Consider the following 24230-nt stretch of genomic DNA (forward strand, 5'->3'; position numbering starts at 1 on the left):
ACACACACACGTGAAAAAACACACTCAAACAACACTGAGTGTGTGTGTGACACACAGCTCATCAACTGGCTCATATTGGAGGAACTACAGTAGTCAACATCTGAAGTGGATCAAAAAACTGTCCTAAGATGGTTTTGTTCAAAATTCATGTATAACTTTGATGAAAGGTTTTGCTCCAATACTGTAGAATATATTTCGACACTACAGGCAAATCAATGGTCAGTTTTGAGGTCTGCTTTGCTTTCAAAAAATATACATACAAGTGTGTATTTTATTACACGTTGCATATTTTCGTCTGTAAATCTCAATATCACTGCATCTCTTTAGAGGCGACGAGTTATAGTCAGAAATCTCCACTTCAGCAGCTTCACACACACCAAACTTTTGTTTGATTCATATCTATATATTCTGAAGGCTTGTTCATATATCATTTGCCTGATTTATATTACATTTAATTTCTAAAAATAGGATTTTATTAATTTATTGAGTGTTAAAAGAGAACCTTTAACTCTAATTTGTCAGCAAAATCAAAAAATAATTATGAACCTGGCTTTACCCAATGTTCAGATTTCCCTTCTGGAAATGTATACAAATAGGTGCATATTTAATTAGATAATGCTTCATTTTCATATTTAAACATTTTAGAGAACCTGTAATACATAACAACTGGTTTAATGTGTTGTGGAACGACATTGTATAACGAAATCTCAAACCAACAGGCGTCTGCAAACAATGCTAGAGATATTTGTTCCGAACTAATTTCACTTTTCTGAGCCATATTTGATTCTTTCTGCAGGTTACGTCCTTATGCAAGTGTGAACGAAACATTTGAATCATTCACTCAACTGATTCATCCCAAAACTCAATTGGCTTTGTTTCCGGATCCGAAATTACAAAAATTATTTCTATGAACAAAGAACATTTCTAACACAAATGACTTTAAAATTGAGTCAAGAATGCTAGACTTCGTTTTAGAACCTTTTTTCTTTTCTAATGCAATGAAATCCAGACATTAAGTGTCCAAATATATATATATATATAATTTTTTTTTTTTTTTTTTTGCATGTTATGCAGTGACTTATTGGCCATCAGATGCAATGAACAAACCGTAATGATTTACTTGATGTTTGCTTTCCTTTATTTATGAATTGCTTTATGGTTTCTTCTCAGTAAAGGACAATCTTGATCTACATTTTATGTGCATCTATAAATCATCCTGTAAATTGCACATTATAATAATAATAATAATAATAATAACAACAACAACAGTAAAACACAGCAAGTTCCCCAAAAATGTCAGTTTAATAGATTAAGGCTAAGATGAGAAGGATGGACATATTAATGGGACTCTGGGTAACGATGATGTCATCATGGGACGGTTCACTCTTCCTGTTGCACAAACACACTCATCTAAACACAACACACACATGCACACGTACACACACACGCACCCCTGCAGTCTTTAAAAAAAATAGTGCATAGATCATTGAAGGTACATTTCTGTAGCGTGTTAAGATTGATCCATCCACACTCGATCAATCCACCTGATTTACATCATCAATCACGTTTAAAAAAAGACTAAAATCAAGCAGTCTACGTTTCATATACATATTTGTATTTTTATATATTTATATTCAATGTACAGAGTTACATTCTGAACTGCAAATGCTTGTTCGTAGAAATAAATACTGCAATGGGTAGTTTGCGCGAGGACAAACCCAGCAGAATCAGCAGATTACAGTCTAAAAGACGCGTACAAAAGTCTCATAAAAATATGCCTTTGTCTCTGCTCGTTTATCTACACATCGCTTTCCTGCAAAAACTGCTCTAGTGTTAAAAAAGAAGGCGGACGAGCACAACGTAAAGTTTTTGACATGATCGCAGTGAGAAAATCTTCTTTAGATGCTTATTTGTCCATTCATGGACTATAAAATCTACTTTTCTGTGTCCTTTGGTGACATTCATATGAGGATATTGCTTTAGAGCTCATAGTGCTTTCAATCTGTGAAACCTTTTCTTCCCACAAACAAAACCGTTTACACCCAACACGAAACCTCAATTATGCAGTGCATTGTGGTCAGTTGCGCTTTCGCCTCAGAAAACACACCGAACCGCCGATAATCATGATTTGCATGAGAGAAATACTATAAGCCAATGCTTAAAACATCTGAAAGCAGAACTGAGTGAGAAAGGTTCCCTCCTCATTGGCCATGACCTGTCACATGATCAGATGACGTCACTCCTCATTGGCCATGACCTGCCACACGATCAGGTGACTGCGCTCAGCTTTGGCCAGAAAGGGCTGTAGTTTGAGTGTGGGTTCATCCAGATTTTCTGTGTCTCCTCCTTCATCCCCTACGATTTGAAAGACACAGAGAGAAGAAAAGTGTTAGTAATCAGGCTTTCATTTCCAGTAATATCAGTGGAGCTGGGGTTGAAAATATAAATTTATAGTTATAGTTTCCTATAATACCCTTTTCACAAGTTTCAAAATAAGTCTCTGATGTCCCCAGAGTATGTATGTGAAGTTTTAGCTAAATTTTGTTATAGCATGTTAAATGTGTCCCTTTTTGAGTGTGAGCAAAAACCTGCCATTTTTGTGTGTCCCTTTAAATGCAAATGAGCTGCTGCTCCCGGCACAGGGGGCGGAGCTTCAAGAGCTCGAGTCCTTTTACCTCTCACACACACACACACATGCACTGAAAATTTAAAAACCCTTTAGCCTTTTGTGTTCAAACTAGAGGATGACACGGGAGTGGATTTTCACTCCTGTCCCGTCCCACTCCCATAGAAAGAAATCTTGTCCCGTCCCACTCCCAGACCAAAGTTTAAAAAATAATCCCATCCCATCCCGCTCCTGGTAAATTGACTCCCAATCCCATCCCGCTCCTGTTTAAACTGACTCCCGCTCCTGTACCGCTCCCATATACGGCAATTTTCGCTTGATGAACGAAGCGATGCTTGCCTGATTCTTTCCCGAATTTGCCTTGCAAGTGTGCTTCTTCAGACCGCTCGTCTGAATCACTTGCGTACTTGACTAAGACTAAGCATGTCTTACAAGCAGCGTACATTGTGCTATCACCGTCACATTCTACTCTCATAAACTTAATTAATATTTCAGACTTTCCGACCAGTTCTGTGAACTTAATAGACATGTCATTACTTCTGACTTTGCGCTGTAAATCATTTTTTGCCACATCGACTTCTCCGCGGCTGTTAGCTCCCTCCATCACTGCTCTTTGAATTTCGGCGGTAAGCCGTGACAAAAAGCACTGATGCCTTCTGGGACGGCTGGGTCGTGTAGTTAATTTTTAATTGTGTTACATTGTAGGCGTATTAAAAGGAAACTACAAAATGATGCATTTACTTTTTTCTTTTTTTGTCGTCTTTGCTTTTGGTTGATTCCCGCTCCCGTCTGCTCCCGTTAACCATTTATCCTGTACCGTCCAAATCCCGTGATTGATAGCAAAGATGACTCCCATCCTGCAGGAATCCCACGGGAATCCCGTGACCCGTGGGATTCCCGAAAAAATGTCAGCCTCTAGTTCAAACCGGAGTCAGACAAAGATGTCACTAACCCGTGAAGAAGCTCGTGTAGTTCTTACCAGCGGTTTGTTGTAGTCCTTAAAAAACGATTTCTGTAAAAGCAAATATCTCCCTTTGCTTTGAACTGTGAGTGTCGTAACTTTGCAGATGTTGTTTATGCTCAAACAGCAACATTACACACTAACTCAAGTTAGAAAAGTGAAATCATAATCAACCAGGCCTTTAAATACCAAAAATCGATCCCAAGTTGCTGTTTTCAATTGAGGAATGAACATGGTTTGTAGTGCCTGTCATTCAACAATCTTTGTGTTTTCAAATTATTATTTTATTAGGAAATTTTGTCAATAAATGATAGCTGTAGCGCCTCAGATGAACCGATCATCTCTTCTTCTTCACTACTAGTTACAGCAGCAAATAAACATCAATGAACATCAGAAGGAATGATGAAAGAAACAGAACAACTTCCTGAAATCATCATCAATCATAATCCATCAATCAGTGTTTAACCGTCAATAAAACAACTTGGCAACAATATCATGTAATGCCACATTTACCTCAGAAAAGCCATTCAACGACCAGAAACTCAATAGTCAGATAGAGAAATAACTCTAGAGGAGTGTTATGATCATTTATGCACTACATTACATATTCCTATATTTTTGCCTAATCAGTTAATATTAGTAATGTACCAGCAAAGATTTTTTTCCTTGCAAAAAAACTGACATGTTCTGTACATGATTATTTATTATATATATATATATATATATATATATATATATATATAAATAATCTGTTAAATCATGAGGTGTGTTACTTATTATCTTTACTCCTTTTGCTGGGGAAGTTCATGTTGCCAAATATGTGCAGATTTAGCGCAAATAATGATCATGATGATATATTAAATACAGCGTATTGCACAGAATCTGCTCATATCTGGCTTACTTGAACACATACTTCATTACGCAACAAAATAACAGCACACTTGTTCATTTGCATTGAAGCAAAAGATTAAAAAGCATTTGGTGAACAGAAAAGACATTGACGTAAAATTTGGATTTCATACATTTTATATATATATATATATATATACATACAGCTGTGACGTAGTTAATCTGGTTAATTTCTTTTTTATTTTGCTAGTAGAATTTCTGAATACCCGGTAACTTAAATATTGAGTAGCCAAATTGACCGATGAGTGAAAAAGTTAATTTCAAACCCTGTATATATCCATATCGGAACTGAATCAAATCACAAGCTTGTGAATCGAAACGGAACGGTGAATGTTGTGTAATCATCAGTGATGCGACTCACCCATCCTGAAGTCGATGTACCCCTCTCCTCCGCTCATGACCAGCACAGATCTGATCAGATCGGGTGTGGGAGACTCGTCAGCGCTCGCCTCGACACCCGAGCCTGTGGACGAAACCACCTGACCTGCAAAACAGCAAAAACACCACTTCACTAGGGGCGGGAGTCGACTGGAGTCTCGCGATTCGATTCTAGGAGTCATGATTCTTGATTCTGAATCAAATTTTGATTCGATATAGTAAAACTACTTAAAACTTTCATTTCAGTCTCAGTTAAATTGGTAACACTTTACAATAAAGTTAACATTACTTAACTACATTAGTTAGCATGAAGTAATAATGAACTGCACTTATAAAGCATTTGTTAATGTTAATTTCAGCATTTACTAATACTTTATTAAAATCTTGTTAACAGTATTAAAATTTTGTTAACATCATTTAATGCACTGTGAACTAGGGCTGCAACTAACGATTATTTCGATAATCGATTAATCGGATAAAAGTTTTTAGAAAATTTAATTTGATTGATTGTTTATTATAACTAAATAAAACCCTAAATCAGTGTATATATGTGTAAAAGTTTACTTTAAAAAGTGCAAAAGCCGCACATACACACATACATTACTAATATAATGTTTATTTTTTACATTTTAAACCTTAATATATTGATAAATTAAATATAGAAAGACTGAAAACAAGCATGAGAACGTAGTAGAGCCGCAGTAGATTGCGTTTGAAAAACAATTAAAACTTAATAGTAGACAAATGCTATAAAAAGAGAACGAAATGGAGGTAGAGCTGAAGATCTTTGCCCGAACCCGTCGGGTCCCGTCGACAGCAAAACGACAGGGAATTCGTCGCTGAAAAGGCATGTTGATCGAAGCTGTTCAACACCTGCCAGTGCCCAGGATCAAACTACAATCACGTCGTTTGTTACAGCATCAAAACCCATCCCTGCAAAGGTGAAACAAACGGTGACGGAGAAGTGTGTAAGCTTTTGCTGTAAAGACATTAGGCCTTTTAATATCGTAAATGGTAAGGGGTTTGAAGAGCTGGCGCAAGAACTAATTAATGTCGGGGCTGCATATGGGAGGGTTCCCGTAAATTCTGTTATTCCCAGCCATGTGACAGTTGCGAAGAGGTGCACTGACATGGCAGAAGAAAAGAGGGAAGCTTTAGTGCAGAAACTTAAGACTTTGTTAAATGATGGCACAGTCGCAATGACCACGGACATGTGGACAGAGGATTATCGGAAGATTAGTTATTTGACAATCACATGCCATTTCATAAATGAGGATATGGAACTGGTGAATAAAACCCTGACAACTACAATGTTCCCTTTGGAAGAGGCAAAGACGGGAGAAAATATCAGACGGGAGATACTGAAACTACTGGTGACAAAGTTTGGCCTTGACGCTTCCTCTCTCAGCAAAATTGTTTGGGTGACCGATGAGGGGGCAAACATTAAATTAGCTCTGCGGCCATACCAGAGATTGGACTGCATTGACCATCTCATCAATACGGTACTGCGCCATGGACTCGACATTGCCGAGTTATCCAAAGCCGACGGTGCTCCGGACATAGGAGATACCATTTCGGCTGCTAAATCACTAGTGAGGTACGTTAAACAGTCGGGGTTGGCTGCACAACTGTCAACAACATTGCTGCAAATGGGAGACACTCGGTTCAGTACGGTGTACCTCACACTGACTTCTATACAGGCCATTTATCATGAGCTCCATGAAAAGCTGGAGGCGCGAGGAGAGAGCGCAGCGCGCGCATTGAGAAAATAGCACCAGACACACTGGACTTTTTGATAAACTTTCTGAAGCCGTTCTATGAAGCACAGCGGGAACTTGAGGGAGACAAGTATCCAACACTTAATAGTGTGTGTCTCTGGAGTGAGAAACTGAAACGCCACTGTCAGCCCAATGTCCTGGACTCCCCTCAGCAAGCTGTCGTGCGTAAACGGCACGAAGACTGGCTCGCGCGTAAAGTGATCATACAGGACCTTCACAAGATCGCAACATTCCTCTGGCCAAAATTTAATCAGCTGAGAATGTTATCACATTCAGACAGGAATGCCGTACATGCTCATGTCCGCACTCTTCTGCAAGCCATGGCTGCAGGTGCACCAGATGTGGAGATTCGAGAACCAGAGCTCTCCGGAGTCGAACCCAGTGACAGTCCCCTGGCAAAAAGGGCGAATTTTGCGGAGTGGGAAAATGTAAGGCAAGCTGAGTGGGAAGATGACGAGGTCACTCGCTACATTGAAATGGCTGCTGTCATGGGAAATGAAATGGATGTTCTTGGCTGGTGGAAGGCCAACAATCCATCCTACCCAAAACTTGCAAAATTAGCCAGATCAGTACTATGCATCCCGGCCAGTAGCAGCAGCAGTGAAAGGGTGTTCAGTGCTGCTGGACGCACCATCAGTGAGCGCAGGACCGCGCTGAAGCCATCTACAGTGGATTCAATAATTTTCCTCCACAAAAACATGTAGCCTAATCTTGGTGAGTAAAGGTTTTTCAAATTATAACTAAATATTAATTTAGTCTTAAATGCATAATCCATAATCCATAATGTATACATACAGCAGAGCATAGGCTACAGGCTAATGTTGGCATTATTCTTTTATTAAATTTCAGCTGCTGTTCACCGTCGCATTTTTTGTGGCCGCGGATCGTGGAGAGAGAAGCAAAGCCTGCATCTTTATCTTAATTTTGTTATTGCCAAACACGCATCTTAATTTAGAATTGATCTTAATTTAATTTGTTAAGAAAGTCTCCTATAAAGACGCTTTATTGTGGAGAGAGTCGGCCTCAAGCAAGTCCCGTTTTCGTTTGTCTTAGGCATAATCTCAATTTTATGAAACTTTTCGTTTTATTTCGTTATTGCCAAGTACAAATCTTAGTTTAGAATTTATCTTGATTTAATTTTTTAAGAAAGACTAATTTTTATAGGCACGTAGGCCTATTTATAGGCTATGTGTGTATGCGGCATATGCTGAGCCTGAGATGTTACCGAGGACTTATTTTATTTCTTTGTTCCTTCCAAATTCCCTATACCTTAGTCATAAATAAATGATGTTAAAAATGTATAAATAAAATGACTCATTCTTGACTTGACTTGACAAAAGGCAAAAGAGCTGTGTGCGTGCGCACATTTGAATAATGTCGGGCTGTAAACGGGTTCGGGCTTTTAAAAAGCTATCAATCAAATTGTACTTGTCGGGCTCGGGCCGAATTCCGTCGGGCTCGGGCCTTGTCGGGCCTAACTTTTAAGGCCCGATTAAAGCTCTAAATGGAGGTACGCAGCAAGCTAACAGGCTTGAGTAAAGGACAGGAAAAATGATGCATTAGTGCACAAGCGTTCGCTGAAAACAACTGACTACAGTGACTAAAAAACAATCTTTTACTGCTGCTGTTATTAACTGCCTTTATATTTGGTGCTTCACTTTGTAAACAGCGTTTTAATTTCTTTGGTAGCGCTATTTTAATCCATAACTTATGTTGCGAGCGAACTGATTGCGCAACTGATGCTCGAGACACAATAGATCTAGTCTGACTGTCCCGAAGTTAGTAAACAAAGCTGTTTACACAGTAGCATTGTTTTCTCAGACCGGATAGCGATCTGATTGTGAAAAGACCAGGTGTAAATGCCCTCCGAATCGCATTCGAGACGGATTTGAATCTGATCAAACCACTTCAGGAGGAGATCTGACACTCATTCCAGACCAAACTGGACAAGTGTAAATGCATCTGGTTGTTGAAACCACATGTAAATTTTACTCCTCCCAAAAATGCTAAAAAACAACAACATGTGAGAGCGTGTTATATAGGCTATATGTAATTTTATAGCCAGATATGACGGCGCTACTGCAACACGCATCACCGCAGATGAGAAGCTGAACATCTATTTATTTCATTCATTCATTTATATATTTGTTGGTTTATTCGTTCGATTAGTTTTATCTTCCGCTTTTTTCTCTCTTTCTCGAGCTTACTCCACTGCCTCCGCTGTCTCGCTGAATACTGCAGAGACGCAGAGCCGCTGTGCGGGAAGCACGTGACATAAAACGAGGCCAGCTATTGGCTATTCGCTACTTCTCCTGCTGTACTGGCTGAGTAAAACCTCCGGTGACTCATTACACACTTTGGTCACCGCAGATTTAAAATGTTTACGAAATGAGCCGCTTACGGCAAATAAAAGTTATTTAGCAACTAATCGATGACTAAATTAGTTGACAACTATTTTAATAATCGATTTTAATCGATTAAATCGATTAATTGTTTCAGCCCTACTGTGAAATAACATGAACAAACAATGAACGGCTGTATTTTTATTAACTAACATTAACAAAAGTGAACAAATACTGTAACAAATGTATTGCTCATAGTTAGTTCATGTTAGTTTATACATTAACTAATGTTAAAGGTGCATTGTGTAATATTTAGGAGGATCTGTTAACAGAAATGCAATATCATATACATAACTATGTTTTCAGTGGTGTATAAAGGTCTTACATAATGAACCGTTATGTATTTATTACCGTAGAATGAGCCGCTTCTGTCTACATACACCACGGGTAACTTCTGTTGGGTGCAATACACAACCTCACCACTAGATGCCTCTAAAACTTACACACTGCAGCTTTAACTAATGAACCTTATTGTTAAGTGTTGCCGTTAAATTGACAACCTGTGGCTATTGTTTGGTGAAGTCTTGTACCTGGGACTGCGGTGAAGAACTTGACGGCGTCTCTGTGCCCGTGGAAACACAGTTGTGCGTGTGCCATCGAGCAGAAGGGCACAAACGTGCCCGCCGTCACTTTATCACTGCTCTCGTCTCCGTAGACTCGGATCGCACCGCCTGGACGATTCGACGACGCTGACGTATCTTTACTTCCTGTTTTAGGAATAAAAAGCACATGTTAAAATGTCAAACTTTTGGTCCCTGAGGTTGCACTTTATTTCAATGGTCCACTTTAGACATTCTATTAACTATAATACAACTAACTCTCATTAGAGTATTAGTAGACCGTTAGGTTTCGGGTTAGTAGAATAAGTTGACATGTACAGTCAAACCAAAAATGGTTCAGACACATGATATCATTTTTGATAATTTTGTACTAGTGTGTGCAGGACACTATAGTTAATTTATGTAAGTGAGGAGAGCAAAATAAGGACATATTATACCCAAAAATTCTTCATACAGTGACTACCATTAAAATTTAGGACCAAAAATGATTGGGAAACTTTGAGCTGATCATGTTTTGCTGAAGTGTTTTTTCTTTAATTGCTAATGCACCTTTTTACAGCACAGACTGAACAACATGAAGCATTGCTTGGTGATTGGTTGAGCTAAACTGGTATTATCTAATTGTGTAGTTAAATTTAACAGCTGACAGATATTCAACATAATTCATGTGTGAGAGTCTAACAGAAGGACGGACAAAACCAGTGAAAAATCAACTGAGTTCTTGTCAGATTTTATTACCATTTTCTAAACTATAGCGAATAAACTGTGATAATGTGAGAAATGTTGAAGGAGTCTGAATAACAGTGGATGACATGATTGGCTGACGCACTCACTCTCAGATAGAGGGATGGAGATGATGACGCCGTTTCCGGTACCGACCCACAGGCGATTGCATGAAACCATCAGCGCCGTGATTCTCACAAAAGAAAAGCCCAGTTTACCGGTGCCTAAAACACACATATAACATCAGACATTTAAACGGCATGAATAGACAAAAATTCAAATTCTCTCATCATTTACTCTGCCTCATGTTGATCCAAACCCATGTTATGAAGCATCAGAGATTTAGGTGAACAATTTAACCCGTGTGCGTCAATTAAAAAAAAGTTACAACATAGGTCCATAGTGGAAAAAAATGTCCATGTCAAAAAAAAAAAAAAATGAGGCTTGGGAGCACATACTTAAATGTGGTCTCTTTTTAAAGAAAAGACACTAGGCAGATTATTGTTGAAGAAAAAAAAAAGTTTAGAGTTAGGTTTTAAGTTAAGTTATAGAGGTTTAAGTGTGTGAAATTTATTTATGAACATTATTTTATATAAAATATATATTTTATGAAACATGTTGAACTCTAAAACTGCTAGAAAACCAAAGCCATAAATCTAAACAAGTTGCGTTCCAAATTTGAAGTTGATATCTCAAAAAAGATTTTGTTTGGGCGCAGTAACATATTTTCCCCATTAGATGCCAGTAAAACTCCACTAGTCACACAGTGATTGCATTTTAGTTTTTCTCTCTCAAATATTGCACACACAATTTTTTATTACACTCATACAAACCACACTCTGATGTCCATACCAACACACACACACACACACACGCATAATTTATTTTCTTTAAAGGCCGAACCTGAGAAAATGGCACCATCTGGTAAAAAAATGGTAAAAATGTACATTTTGGAGCCTTGCCAACAGATTGAAAGTCTTAACAAAGATTGCAATTTTTAATCCCAGGGCCGTTTAACTATAAAATTATGCTGTTTAAATGGGGAGATTTTTGTCCTTAAGCTCCTAAGTGAAAAAATTCAGTTTCTCTAATGCAAAATAGATTTATTAAAGGAAATGGGGGTGAAATAGTAAAATTCCAATAAAAATACACACCTGTGACAAAATGTATGCAGCTGGCATTAACCGATCATTGTAATTGTAATTTGGATTCATGCATTTTCTGTAAAGCTGCTTTGAAACGATGTGTATTGTGAAAAGCGCTACACAAATAAATGTGAATTGAATTAACAGGTAAAATCATCAAAAACAAAACATAAGGTCGCACAAGGGCTTAAAATATCTTCATTAGTCTTATGGGTTTGGAATGACATGAGTCAGTGTGAGTAAAGATGAGATCATTTGCATGATCTCTTTAATTCTTTAGTAATGGAGCCTCACCCAGCATCTTGCTGACGTAGGGCTCGATGTCGACGTCCTGCAGATGCTGGTGTGTGTGTGCGTGGAACAGTCTGAGGGTCGAGTCCAGGCGTATAGACACCCAGATGCCGTCTCCGTCCCACGCCAGCTGTCTCACCTGACTCTCCTTACGGGGATGGGCGTCGAACGATTTCTATTCATAAGGGAAGAAATAAGGCATTGTGTTACGCTGATTTAATCACATGCAAGGGGTTTTCATGGACTCAGGCGACAGAGTGTTTGTAACTAATTAGCATAATGTCAGCCTGTGATCTTGATTGGCTTGATTTGCCCCGCCCTCAAACACTGTATTATGATAAAAGCCACCGAAAAGTATTAAAAATTACAAACAAATCTTCCTCTAATTAATATAGTTCATTATAGTCACTCTAGTCCATTTAACTCATGAAATTAAAATTGACAATTCTGCTTGTTTTGCATTGTTTATTGTAAATGATTTATCGCTGCACATCATCATTGTGTTAATAATCTTGAATCAGAATAAGTTCCTCTTGCAGCATCTCTTCTCTGATGATGTGGGCGGGGCTATAACCTGTCACTCACATGACATCAGCCAATAGCAAACCACAACCATCCAATCAATTCCCCATAGACACAATCAAGCCCCGCCCACATTTGTTCTTGTTCCTGAAGAGTTTCACTCGGATATACGTCATAATATAGGGAAGAAAAGACCAGCGCAACTTACTTTCATGCCGACTTGAACTGGATTAATAGAAATGAATTAGACACTAATTGACATTTTACCCTGGCTTCAAATGTAGCTCATCCAGTTGGAAACGTTTTATAATTTGCATTTTGAATCGTAAACATGAAGCCATAGAACGTTCTCATTTTGAAACATAAAAATATAGATTTTAAAAAACATGCTTTAATAATAATCATAATATATTCACAGTATAATTTAAAAGTTTGGTGTCGGCAAGATTTTTTTTTTGTTTAAAAAAAAAAAAAGTATCTTTTGTTTACCAAAGCTGCATTTATTTAATCAAAAATACAGGTAAATATTATTAGAATGTAAAACAGCAGTTTTCTATGTGAATATATAGTAAAGTGTAATTTATTCCTGTGATCAAAGCTGTATTTTCAGCATCATTACTCCAGTCTTCAGTGTCACATGATCCTTCAGAAATCACTATAATATGATGATCTGATGCTCAAGAAACATTTATGATTATTATCAGTGTTTAAAACAGTTGTGCTGATGATTCTTTTGATAAGTTTAATGCATTCTTGCTGAATACAAGTATTAATTTCTTTCAAAACCCTTAGAGATGTATTCAGTGCCAGAGATCATACCTCTATCTTCATGGCTTTAGGTTGAACCACAAAGATCTTGTTCCTGTATCCACACCAGACCTTGTCATGCACTACAGTCATACAGCGGATCGAGTGATGCGGACGGCCCAGATCCAACAGGTGATAGTTGCTCAAATCCCATTGGCCATCTGTAACACAGATCCATCATTAAAAGAGAGTTTCTTCAGGTATGGTGGACATTATAATGTCAGGCCTACCCTTTATTCAAATATCATTAAAGATTTACAAGTTGTGCATGGAATCAGTTGCTTTATTGTTGATAATAACGCAATGAAACATGACAAATTGTGTGACATCATTTTGGCCAGAAATTGTAAATGCGTGCAAAAACAAGAGGGAACCAATACATATTAATAACTAGGGCTGGGAATCCTCATTATTCGGTTGAAATAAATTCTTGGTCACAATTCGATTAAAAATTTATTCTCGATTTTGAATCAGATTTCGATTCGATATGTGCATAGATTTTATTGTAGTTTGGTGTTTTATGTTATTTTTCTAATTTGACTGCGGTAAAGAGTTTAATAGGAGACATAAAAATCCTACAGATTTAAAAATTAAATGTGAACCTTGAAATTTATTTAGTTTTTCTTCCCATTTTAGTCAACCCAATATTATAAAAAAATGCCATTTAAGCTGAATGCAATCATTATACACAGTCTTCTGTAATAAAGCAAGGCTAGAGGTAAAATAAAGATAACTTTAAGTAGCACTGCAAAGTTAAAGAAGTGTAACACTTTAGAAAAATCGATTTTTGAAATTTGTGAATCGGTAGAAGATTGAATTGCGATTCATATATGAATTGATTTTTCCGCTCACCCCTGATTATGTTGAAGTCAAGTGTATGTTTTTTCCAGTGAGCTTTCTTTTTCTATGCATTTTATTGCAAAGTAAGATCCCAAAAGATGCATTTTTTGCCAAATAATGTTGCAAGATAAACACCTTATTTTACGGTTTTGTTCTTCCCTTATATTTAGATTTTTTTTTCCTCATATTTTGATGTTTCTATTAAACTTTTAGGGTCTCCCCCTCCTTACATCACCACTTTTGAACACTACTGTATATGTAGTATGAGTGAAAGCAAATGTTATCATGTTTTACTGATGGTAATTCAAATCTGCATTAGTTTTATTTAAAAAAGTAGTCTTACCAACACCTCTGTGGAAGATTGCAAGCGTGCCATCAGCCAAGGCCACCAGAACACGTCCTTTCACGTGACTTCACAGAGGGAAACCAGAAATAATAATGTATATTAATGCATCTAGAGTTTATAACCATGTAAATGAATCCAGATGATGACGGTTTCCTTACACAATCCCCAAGACTGAATCCTTCAGCTTGATGGAGTGAAGGCACTTTCTCCACTGCGCTACAGAAGAGTGAACATAGACGCTGAAACAGAGCAGAAAACACTCAATACATCTCAGTTCTCAGTCAATGCACTCACACGACCTTCTCGGCTGTTTGCTATTACTGGATAAGGGCCTTTAAAAATCATTTTTGATTCTGATCGATTCACTGACGAATCATTCGGAACGATTTTTTGAACTGAGCTTGAGTGTAAGTTTTACTTGCATTAGAGCCATAACTAACCGATTCAATATTTTAGGGAGAAATTGAGAGTAATTGGGAAAAAAAGCATATTTATCAACCATTAATCTGAATATTTTTAGGGACCCTTAAATAGGGCTAAACAATTGCAGGATTTTTTGGGGGACTTTCTGAAATAAACCACGATTGTGATTTGCTGTACTATTTGGCAAAAAAGTTGAGCTTGTATATCAATATGGCTATAAAATAATAATACTTTTAGTAGTAGTACTAAATAAAAACAAAACAAATAAAATAATACATTGCTAATATTGCAAAATTGTACTTAATAAAAAGAATTGATCATTTAAAGAAATAACAATAGAATGTTATTTTACCAATAACATACTTTCATTGCTTTGCACTAACACATATTCTGGATGTGGAGAGGTACAGTGTGTGTGTGTGTGTGTGTGCGTTTGTTTTTGTGATTTGTGAGGACACAAATGTGTATAATGACATGGGTATTACACTGGTATTACAACTTGAACGTGAAATATGAGGACATTTCATGAGTCCTCATATTTCAAATGGCTTTAAAAACATACTAAGCAGTGTTTTATTAAAAATGTAAAAATGCAGAATGTCTCCTATGACGGGTAGGTTTAGGGATGGGGCAGTGTGTGTGTGTGTGTGTGTGTGTGTGTGTGTGTGTGTGTGTGTGTGTGTGTGTGTGTGTGTGATGGGTAGGTTTAGGGATGGGGCAGTGTGTGTGTGTGTGTGTGTGTGTGATGGGTAGGTTTAGGGATAGGGGCAGTGTGTGTGTGTGTGTGTGTGTGTGTGTGTGTGTGTGTGTGTGTGTGTGTGTGTGTGTGTGTGTGTGTGTGATGGGTAGGTTTAGGGATAGGGGCAGTGTGTGTGTGTGTGTGTGTGTGTGTGTGTGTGTGATGGGTAGGTTTAGGGATGTGGCAGTGTGTGTGTATGTGTGTGTGTGTGTATGATGGGTAGGTTTAGGGATGGGGCAGTGTGTGTGTGTGTGTGTGTGTGTGTGTGTGTGTGTGTGTGTGTGATGGGTAGGTTTAGGGATAGGGGCAGTGTGTGTGTCTGTGTGTGTGATGGGTAGGTTTAGGGATAGGGGCAGTGTGTGTGTGTGTGTGTGTGTGTGTGTGTGTGTGTGTGTGTGTGTGTGTGTGTGTGTGTGTGTGTGTGTGTGTGTGTGTGTGTGTGTGTGTGTGTGATGGGTAGGTTTAGGGATAGGGGCAGTGTGTGTGTCTGTGTGTGTGATGGGTAGGTTTAGGGATAGGGGCAGTGTGTGTGTGTGTGTGTGTGTGTGTGTGTGTGTGTGTGTGTGTGATGGGTAGGTTTAGGGATAGGGGCAGTGTGTGTGTGTGTGTGTGTGTGTGTTTGATGGGTAGGTTTAGGGATAGGGGCAGTGTAAGGGCATAGAATATACAGTTTGTCCAGTATAAAAAGCCTATGGAATGTCCTCACAAATCACAAAAACAAACATGTGTGTGTGCGTGTATATACACTCACCTAAAGGATTATTAGGAACACCATACTAATACTGTGTTTGACCCCACAGAACTGCCTTAATTCTACATGGCATTGATTCAACAAGGTGCTGAAAGCATTCTTTAGAAATGTTGGCCCATATTGATAGGATAGCATCTTGCAGTTGATGGAGATTTGTGGGATGCACATCCAGGGCACGAAGCTCCCGTTCCACCACATCCCAAAGATGCTCTATTGGGTTGAGATCTGGTGACTGTGGGGGCCATTTTAGTACAGTGAACTCATTGTCATGTTCAAGAAACCAATTTGAAATGATTCGAGCTTTGTGTGTATCCTGCTGGAAGTAGCCATCAGAGGATGGGTACATGGTGGCCATTAAGGGATGGACAAGGTCAGAAACAATGCTCAGGTAGGCCGTGGCATTTAAACGATGCCCAATTGGCACTAATGGCGCTTTTCCACTACACAGTACCAGCTCGCCTTGGCTCGGCTCGGCTCGACTCGACTCGCCTTTGTTTGGTTTTCCACTGTGTAAAAGTTGTACCTGTACCTGCTTTCGGGTACTTTTTTTCGTACCACCTCCGGCGAGGTTCTAAGCGAGCTGAGGCGAGCTAAGGCGATACTAAAATGTGACGTGAAAACAATGCCGACTGCTGATTGGTCAGAGATAATCGTCACTATTCACTGCGTCATCATTGCACGCGCCAGATGGAGTATCCAGAATAACCCCGCCTTTTTTAAATAGTTTAGCCAGAGATAGTTACTAAACTTACTACTATTATTATGGAAACTCGGAAGAATACGCCGTGGTCAAACGAGGAGGTGCAGACATTCCTTTGTTTGGTTGCCGAAGAGAGGATCCAGCGAGAGCTTGATGGGGCAACGAGGAACGAAAGGCGTCGCTATGACGACCGGGTACTATTTGTGGCGATACTTTCTGCAATGGAAAACGGAACGAAAAGCGAGCCGAGTCGAGGCGAGCCAAGGCGAGTCGAGTCGAGCTGGTACTGGTAATGGAAAAGCGCCATAAGGGGCCTAAAGTGTGCCAAGAAAACATCCCCCACACCATTACACCACCACCACCAGCCTGCACAGTGGTAACAAGGCATGATGGATCCATGTTCTCATTCTGTTTACGCCAAATTCTGACTCTACCATCTGAATGTCTCGACAAAAATCGAGACTCATCAGACCAGGCAACATTTTTCCAGTCTTCAACTGTCCAATTTTGGTGAGCTCTTGCAAATTGTAGCCTCTTTTTCCTATTTGTAGTGGAGATGAGTGGTACCCGGTGGGTCTTCTGCTGTTGTAGCCCATCCGCCTTAAGGTTGTGCGTGTTGTGGCTTCACAAATGCTTTGAAATAACCACTCGTTACAACCAAGGTATGCAGCAGTCAAAGTTGCTCTTCTATCAGCTTGAATCAGTCGGCCCATTCTCCTCTGACCTCTAGCATCAACAAGGCATTTTCGCCCACAGGACTGCCGCATACTGGATGTTTTTCCCTTTTCACACCATTCTTTGTAAACCCTAGAAATGGTTGTGCGTGAAAATCCCAGTAACTGAGCAGATTGTGAAATACTCAGACCGGCCCGATGGCACCAACAACCATGCCACGCTCAAAATTGCTTAAATCACTTTTCTTTCCCATTCTGACATTCAGTTTGGAGTTCAGGAGATTGTCTTGACCAGGACCACACCCCTAAATGCATTGAAGCAACTGCCATGTGATTGGTTGACTAGATAATTGCATTAATGAGAAATTGAACAGGTGTTCCTAATAATCCTTTAGGTGAGTGTATATATATATATATATATATATATATATATTAGTGCTGTCAAACGGTTACAATATTTAATCGCGATTAATCGCATTAATGCCATAGTTAACTCGCGATTAATCGCAACATTTTTATCTATTCTAAATGTTCCTTGATTTCTATTCGTCCCATTATTTTTTCTCATTTTAATGCTCTTATCAACATGGAAAAGTGGATCGGCAGTAAGTTTGTTCTTAGCTGTGGTATCCATGTGCTTCTGTCTGAAGTCATCCATTGTAGAGCTTAGATCCGGCCCAAAAAAATCACACATTAACTGTAATTATGAGCCCGATTTAAACCCGTCCATTTTTTAATACGCGGGTCGTTATAACTGACGTTCTCAACTACTTTCTATGTTACTTTCTCCCGCCGGCAACATTTTTGTCCCGCTCCCGCCCGCAAATAGACTCTTTTTTTGAATGCAACCTCCAAATACTTTCGCCTCGCCACCATACACATCAGCATAAATGCTCCTGATAAATTATTTGTTATTAAAGCATTAACACACAAACCACTGTTATAATATAAAAGCAAGGAGCTACTGCGTGCATGGTTTGGGATGACTGAATGCGCGCAATGTGCGCTCCCTTAATAATTCCTAAAAAGCTGACATCAGTTCATCGCAATCTCACACATCTCTGTTATTATCAATGAAGCTGACTGCACAATGAATCTTTCATAATATATAAACTTTGTTTGTTATAATTAGAGGATTTGCCAGCGTACAGAATTCAGCAATGAACAAAAACTCTGTTTTGAGCGGTGAGGGGAGTCTATTTTAAATGCATCTGATTGGCCATTGCGTTCAAGAAATCAACACGCATGTCTGTGATTGGCTAAATCGCTAAACGCTGCAAACATGTTATAAAAAGCAACTCTGGCCTGTAAATCGTTTCTATTTTGTTTTAGTTGTTCTTGTTGCTTTTCTGCAACATATGAATAAAAATGTATTAGTTTTTATGTTTTATTCATAGATATTTCTAGTTTGCGGGAGTCCCGAATCGTTTTATTCTCCCGTACCCGCACACACAGACTGAGTGCATTACCGCACGAGCTCGTACTCGGCCATCAAATCTAGTCCCGTGCCGCACTCTATTGGGTTGGGAGTGCACGTCTCTAGATCGGCGTCTCACCTCGTGCCATCCACTCAAAACGTAACGTTAGCCTACTACTCTTTGGCCGGCGCGCAAGCCCAAACAAGTGTGTGCGGCGTGCCTGTTGTTTTGTTTCCGGTCTAGCCATCCGGTGTGATGTTGTAGTTTTTCTAACGTTACTAGTTGTTGCAACAGCATGTGAAAAAAACTACAAAATTTGATAGGCCAAAAAGAGCGTTAATCTCGCGATAAAAAAATTGGCGCCGTTAAAATGTGTTTGCCTTAACGCTGTTAATAACGCGTTTAACTGACAGCACTAATATATATACAGGTCCTTCTCAAAAAACTAGCATATTGTGATAAAGTTCATTATTTTCCATAATGATAGAGGGATGGAGATGATGACACCGTTTCCGGTACTGACCCACAGGCGATTGCATGAAACCGTCAGCGCCGTGATTCTCACGCTAATTTTTTGAGATAGGAATTTTGGGTTTTCATGAGCTGTATGCCAAAATCATCAGTATTAAAACAATAAAAGACCTGAAATATTTCAGTTGGTGTGCAATGAATATCTATTTGTTTTTTGCATGTTTTTTGTGTATTTATCTGTATTTTTTTGTTTGCCTAGTTAAAAAAAAAAGTTTTTTTACATAAAAGTCCCCCTGTGGTGAAAATCCAGCGTTTAATGTTGTTTATATGTCTATGTGGTGTTTTTAATATGCTTTAAGAAAAACAATATGCAAATTCATAAGTCCACACTATTGCTCCGTATTTTCTCCTTAAAACTGCAGTGAACCAAAGACAGTCTCAATGTTGGTATACACTAGCTGTCTTTAAATGTGCTATAATCTACTTCAAGTGTGAAAAGCCCAACCGAGTGACGGTTTGTCGGACTCACCAGCCGTTCTGAGCGCCGAGCCACATCGTAGGCAGAACGCTGCTCATCTTACTGGCTTCTTCTCTCATGAGGTCCTGCTCCTCAGACATCGAGCTGACGCCATCCTTCACCAGGTCACACTCCCTACAAAACCAGAGCGTTACTCTCACATTTCTGAATGGATAGTTGATGAATTTATGTAGCTTATCTTCTAGTCATTGATCAGCATATTCTGTCATGATAATCTATAAATCGCGTTCCCAGGGGCGGGTTTTATGTAAATTTTACGGTTAGTGATGTCACTAACCCGGGAGGAATGTCGTGTAGTCCCTACCAGCCGTTTGTTGAAGTCCTTAAAAAGCTCCCTAAACTGTGCAGATGTTGTTTATGCTCTAACATTACACACTAACTCAAGTTAAAAAAGTGAAATCATAATCAAACACCTCATTAAACTTGTGCTCTATAAATAAAACTGGGCTTGTAATGAGTTTCCCCCGACACTGATCGAGACAGAGACATGAAGTGCTCTTTATGACCTCTGTGTGTAGCTGGACGGCGTGTCTCTGCTGTTCTGCACTCCCAGCGGGTCCGTGAACACGTGTTCGGTGTAGATGCCGGTCTGGCTCTCGTCTACAGGCGTGCTAGTGCTGCTTTCTGTGGCCTCCAGAGCTTCTTCTGCTGACGTCACTGCGTCCGGCCTGCTCTGACCCAACGCCTCATCTGCAGAGAGACACAGAAACACCGTCAGTTATATTAGAGATACAGAAACACAGTCAGTTATATTAGAGATACAGAAACACAGTCAGTTATATTAGAGATACAGTTATATTAGAGATACAGAAACACAGTCAGTTATATTAGAAGTGAACGTAAACAGTTGAGAAAGAAAACGGATGTTTAACAGTGTATTAGATCCGTGCGCCAGGTCTTAAAGAGACAGTAACCTAATAAACCTGCTGGTGAGCAAAAAAGTTTATGTCAAGCTCTGTGTGCATTTATGATTTCTTTTGCAATTTCTCTTAGGCCCGATATACTAAAGTGAAATAGATGAACAAACTGGTGTGACGTCATGTCGAACTAACTCAGGCCAATGCAACGCTCGTTTTTGGAGTTTGAAACCGCTTGCTTTAGTGAACTCTGCAGTGTTCTGACTGGAAACACCTCTGGACTACCATTGGTCAGTGTGGTGATGACATCACCGGTTGGTGTGGCTCTGAGGCTCCGCCTTCTTTGAGGTGTAAATCTCCTCGGTTCATTTCTTCTGTTCAGACGCGAGTAAAAACATTAAACTAAAGCTTTAATTCTAATTTAAAGCAACGGTGACACTTATTTTTCATGATTAATACTGTAAAGCTGCTGCTTTAAAGCAATATAAGCGATGTTTGTTTTAAAGAAGACTTAGATGTTTAGATGACTATAAAAGAGTTCACATTCACTTTTCTTGAAAATATTTAGCTATTACATTATTTAAATGCTTCAGTTTGTTTTCATATTAAAATATAAGGTTAAAACAAATTGAAGCATTTAAACTGATATATATATATTGACTATACAGTAAAAAAAAACGAAAGTTGTCACAAACCATGTCAGTGTAAGTGCTTAATTTTTTTTTTGTCCTGAAACTGTCCTGAAAGAGAATTTAAAAATTATTTTAATAGAATTAATTGGTAAAGCACTGTAAAAAAAAAAAAAAAAAAAAAAACTCAGGTAACTTAAATTGTGCTTTGTTTAGTGACTTCTTAATTTTTCACTTGTTTTGTGAAAATATGATTTTATACCACTAAGTTACATTAAGGGTCAACTAAAAAAGAAATGGCACATTAAAGTTAAAAGTTACTGCATGTCGAAACCATTTTTTTGTCTGTGTTTACGTACACTGAACATGTCTGGTATAAAAAATTTTTTTGCTCAGGTGGCGAAAAATGTCCAGCTAATGGAAAAAAGTTTTGACCAGTAAGAACATAGGAACAATTTAGGGAACAATTGCTCCCTAAGAGAAAAATGGAAAAGTACTTTGCCGTGAGTGATTTTGGGATGGAGGCTGCGTTACCAGAGTAAGAGAACTCTATGGAGTTGTTGCAGACGGTGTCTTATTATTATCATCAATGTTTAAAACAGTTATTTACATTTTTATTTCAGGATTCTTTAATAAATAGAAAATTCAAAAGAACAGCATTTATTTGAAATATAATCTTTTGTAATGTTTCTTGAGCATCAAATCATCATATTATAGTGATTTCTGCAGGATCATGTGACACTGAAGACTGGAGTAATGATGCTGAAAATTCAGCTTTGATCACAGGAATAAATTACACTTCACTATATATTCACATAGAAAACATCTATTTTAAATTGTAATAATATTTAAGAATATTACTGTGTTTTTTTTGTTGTATTTCTAATCAAATAAAAACATCTGAAAAATCTTATTGATCCAAAACTTTTGACTGGTAGTGTATTACCAACTTCGTTACACCCCTAAGCGAAGTACAGAAAAGTGTGTTTTTGGGATGGAGGCTGCGTTACCAGAGTTAGAGGACTCTGTGGAGTTGTTGCAGACGGTTTGAGGGATGGCCACGGGTCCGTCAGTCGAGCAGTCGACGACAGTGATGCCCTCCAGACCCGCATCAGAACCCGTGGACACACTGCTGTCTGCACAGCTGAGTTTACACGCTCCTTCACCCTCACCATCAGCGCTCGGATCCTCTCCAACGGGGTAATCCGTCTCACGAGCACCTGACACACACACACCTTTCAGATCAAACACATCTGTGGAGATTAGGGCTGTCAAAATGGCTGAAAAGCTAAATTAGAATTTCTTTCTTAAATATTATTATTTATTTATTCGAATTCTAAAGGCAATACTTAATGTTAGAGGAAAAAAGTGCAATGCCCACAAGAGGGCGCAAGTGCGCGCAATAAGCAAATATAAACCAAATCAAGCGTCGCATCTTTTTATTGAAATTAAATAACATTAATTTTTTAAAGTGCATTAACTTTTCAAACTTTTCATTGTTCTTAAATAAAATATAATTTCCTTAATGTGCATGCAAGGAAACTTAAGTTACAAGAGTGCATAAAACTGTGTTCGTGCATCAGTAACCTGAGAAAACGCGCTTCAACAGACGCGTAATGAACTACATGAACACACAATAGCAAACTGACATTCAGAATCACTCACTTCTACTCACTACAGTACATCTACATATTGATCATCAAAAACACCAGACTCTCAATTTTATCTGAGCGAGTGCTGAGCGCTTTTTGTTGACTGTTGAAAACACACACACAAACACACACAATGTGCAGGTTTGATCAAGTATGTCGTTGCACGATTTTTGCCTCGAGAGGGTTTATCATCACCAGTTTTCATATTAACAACGCAGCGCTGTACACTGGATAAGCTAACAAAAACAGACCGCGTCAGTTACGTCATCATCATGTCTCGCGCGCCTCTTGACACACCAGAAATTCGAAAGTACGGGTTTTGCATTCGAATGTGCATCGATGATTATTCAAAATTCGAATGTTTATTTGACAGCCCTAGTGGAGATTCTGAACACGGTCTCAGATGAAGGACGCAGTGGCGTCTCTGACCTGGAACGCTGGCGATGCACAACACGTGAGAGTTACAGACGATGAAGCTCTCCAGGACGTTTCCGGGCTGGTTGGCGTCGATCACTATGACTTTTGAGGTGGCGTGTGTTGTGGTGCAGATCCACACCAGGCTGGAGAGTTCATCCTGATACTTCAGCTCCTTCTCCTGCTCCTGCACACACACACACACACACACACACAACACACAACCTTAAAGACCTATTATGCCCTTTTACAAAAGTCTTGGTCTCTACTAGAACAGGTTTTCCTGCTTGAATGTTGATTATTTTCCCCATATTCTCCATTGTTGCGGCTCCTCTTTCCCAAAACCATCGTTTAAACTAACATTCGCAAACATCATCGCAGAGTTGTGTGTTTGAGCGACAGACCTCGACCTGTGGTTAGAAGAAGAGTTTCTAGTTTGCATGACTCGTGGACTCAATAAATCCTGATCTTGAGCCAAATAAGCAAGCTGGCATTCAGTACAATCTGTGTCTTATTTAGAATACATACAAATGTAATTTACATCTTTTAGTTTGTCAAGAGATTTAAAGCGTCTTTTTTTAAGAGTGCGCGTGTGTGAACGAGCTCGAGTGCGTAAGAACGAGACTATTATTCAATCTGGAAATAAGGCAAAATAACAGAGAAAAATGAGAAATAG

At 38.8% G+C, this 24230-nt stretch overlaps 1 protein-coding gene across 2 annotated transcripts in view; it reads right to left on the reverse strand.

The window, feature by feature from the left end:
• Positions 1-1115: 1115 nt before the first annotated feature.
• spag9b (sperm associated antigen 9b) overlaps positions 1116-24230 on the reverse strand; it is a 106865-nt gene continuing 83750 nt past the window's right edge. For both annotated transcript variants that reach the window (XM_077245947.1, XM_077245938.1), the window contains 12 exons: positions 23570-23741; positions 22499-22708; positions 20509-20692; positions 19994-20116; positions 14447-14527; positions 14286-14353; positions 13115-13263; positions 11777-11948; positions 10448-10561; positions 9585-9761; positions 4858-4980; positions 1116-2355 (listed from right to left, as the gene is read on the reverse strand). In XM_077245947.1, the coding sequence (XP_077102062.1) occupies positions 2237-2355; positions 4858-4980; positions 9585-9761; positions 10448-10561; positions 11777-11948; positions 13115-13263; positions 14286-14353; positions 14447-14527; positions 19994-20116; positions 20509-20692; positions 22499-22708; positions 23570-23741 (1692 nt within the window). In that variant the 3' untranslated portion in view covers positions 1116-2236. The remainder of the gene's footprint in view (positions 2356-4857; positions 4981-9584; positions 9762-10447; positions 10562-11776; positions 11949-13114; positions 13264-14285; positions 14354-14446; positions 14528-19993; positions 20117-20508; positions 20693-22498; positions 22709-23569; positions 23742-24230) is intronic.

Source organism: Siphateles boraxobius, unplaced genomic scaffold (assembly GCF_051911475.1).
Source record: "Siphateles boraxobius isolate OS27281-9 unplaced genomic scaffold, OSU_SipBor_1 103, whole genome shotgun sequence".
Classification (NCBI taxonomy): Eukaryota; Metazoa; Chordata; class Actinopteri; order Cypriniformes; family Leuciscidae; genus Siphateles; species Siphateles boraxobius.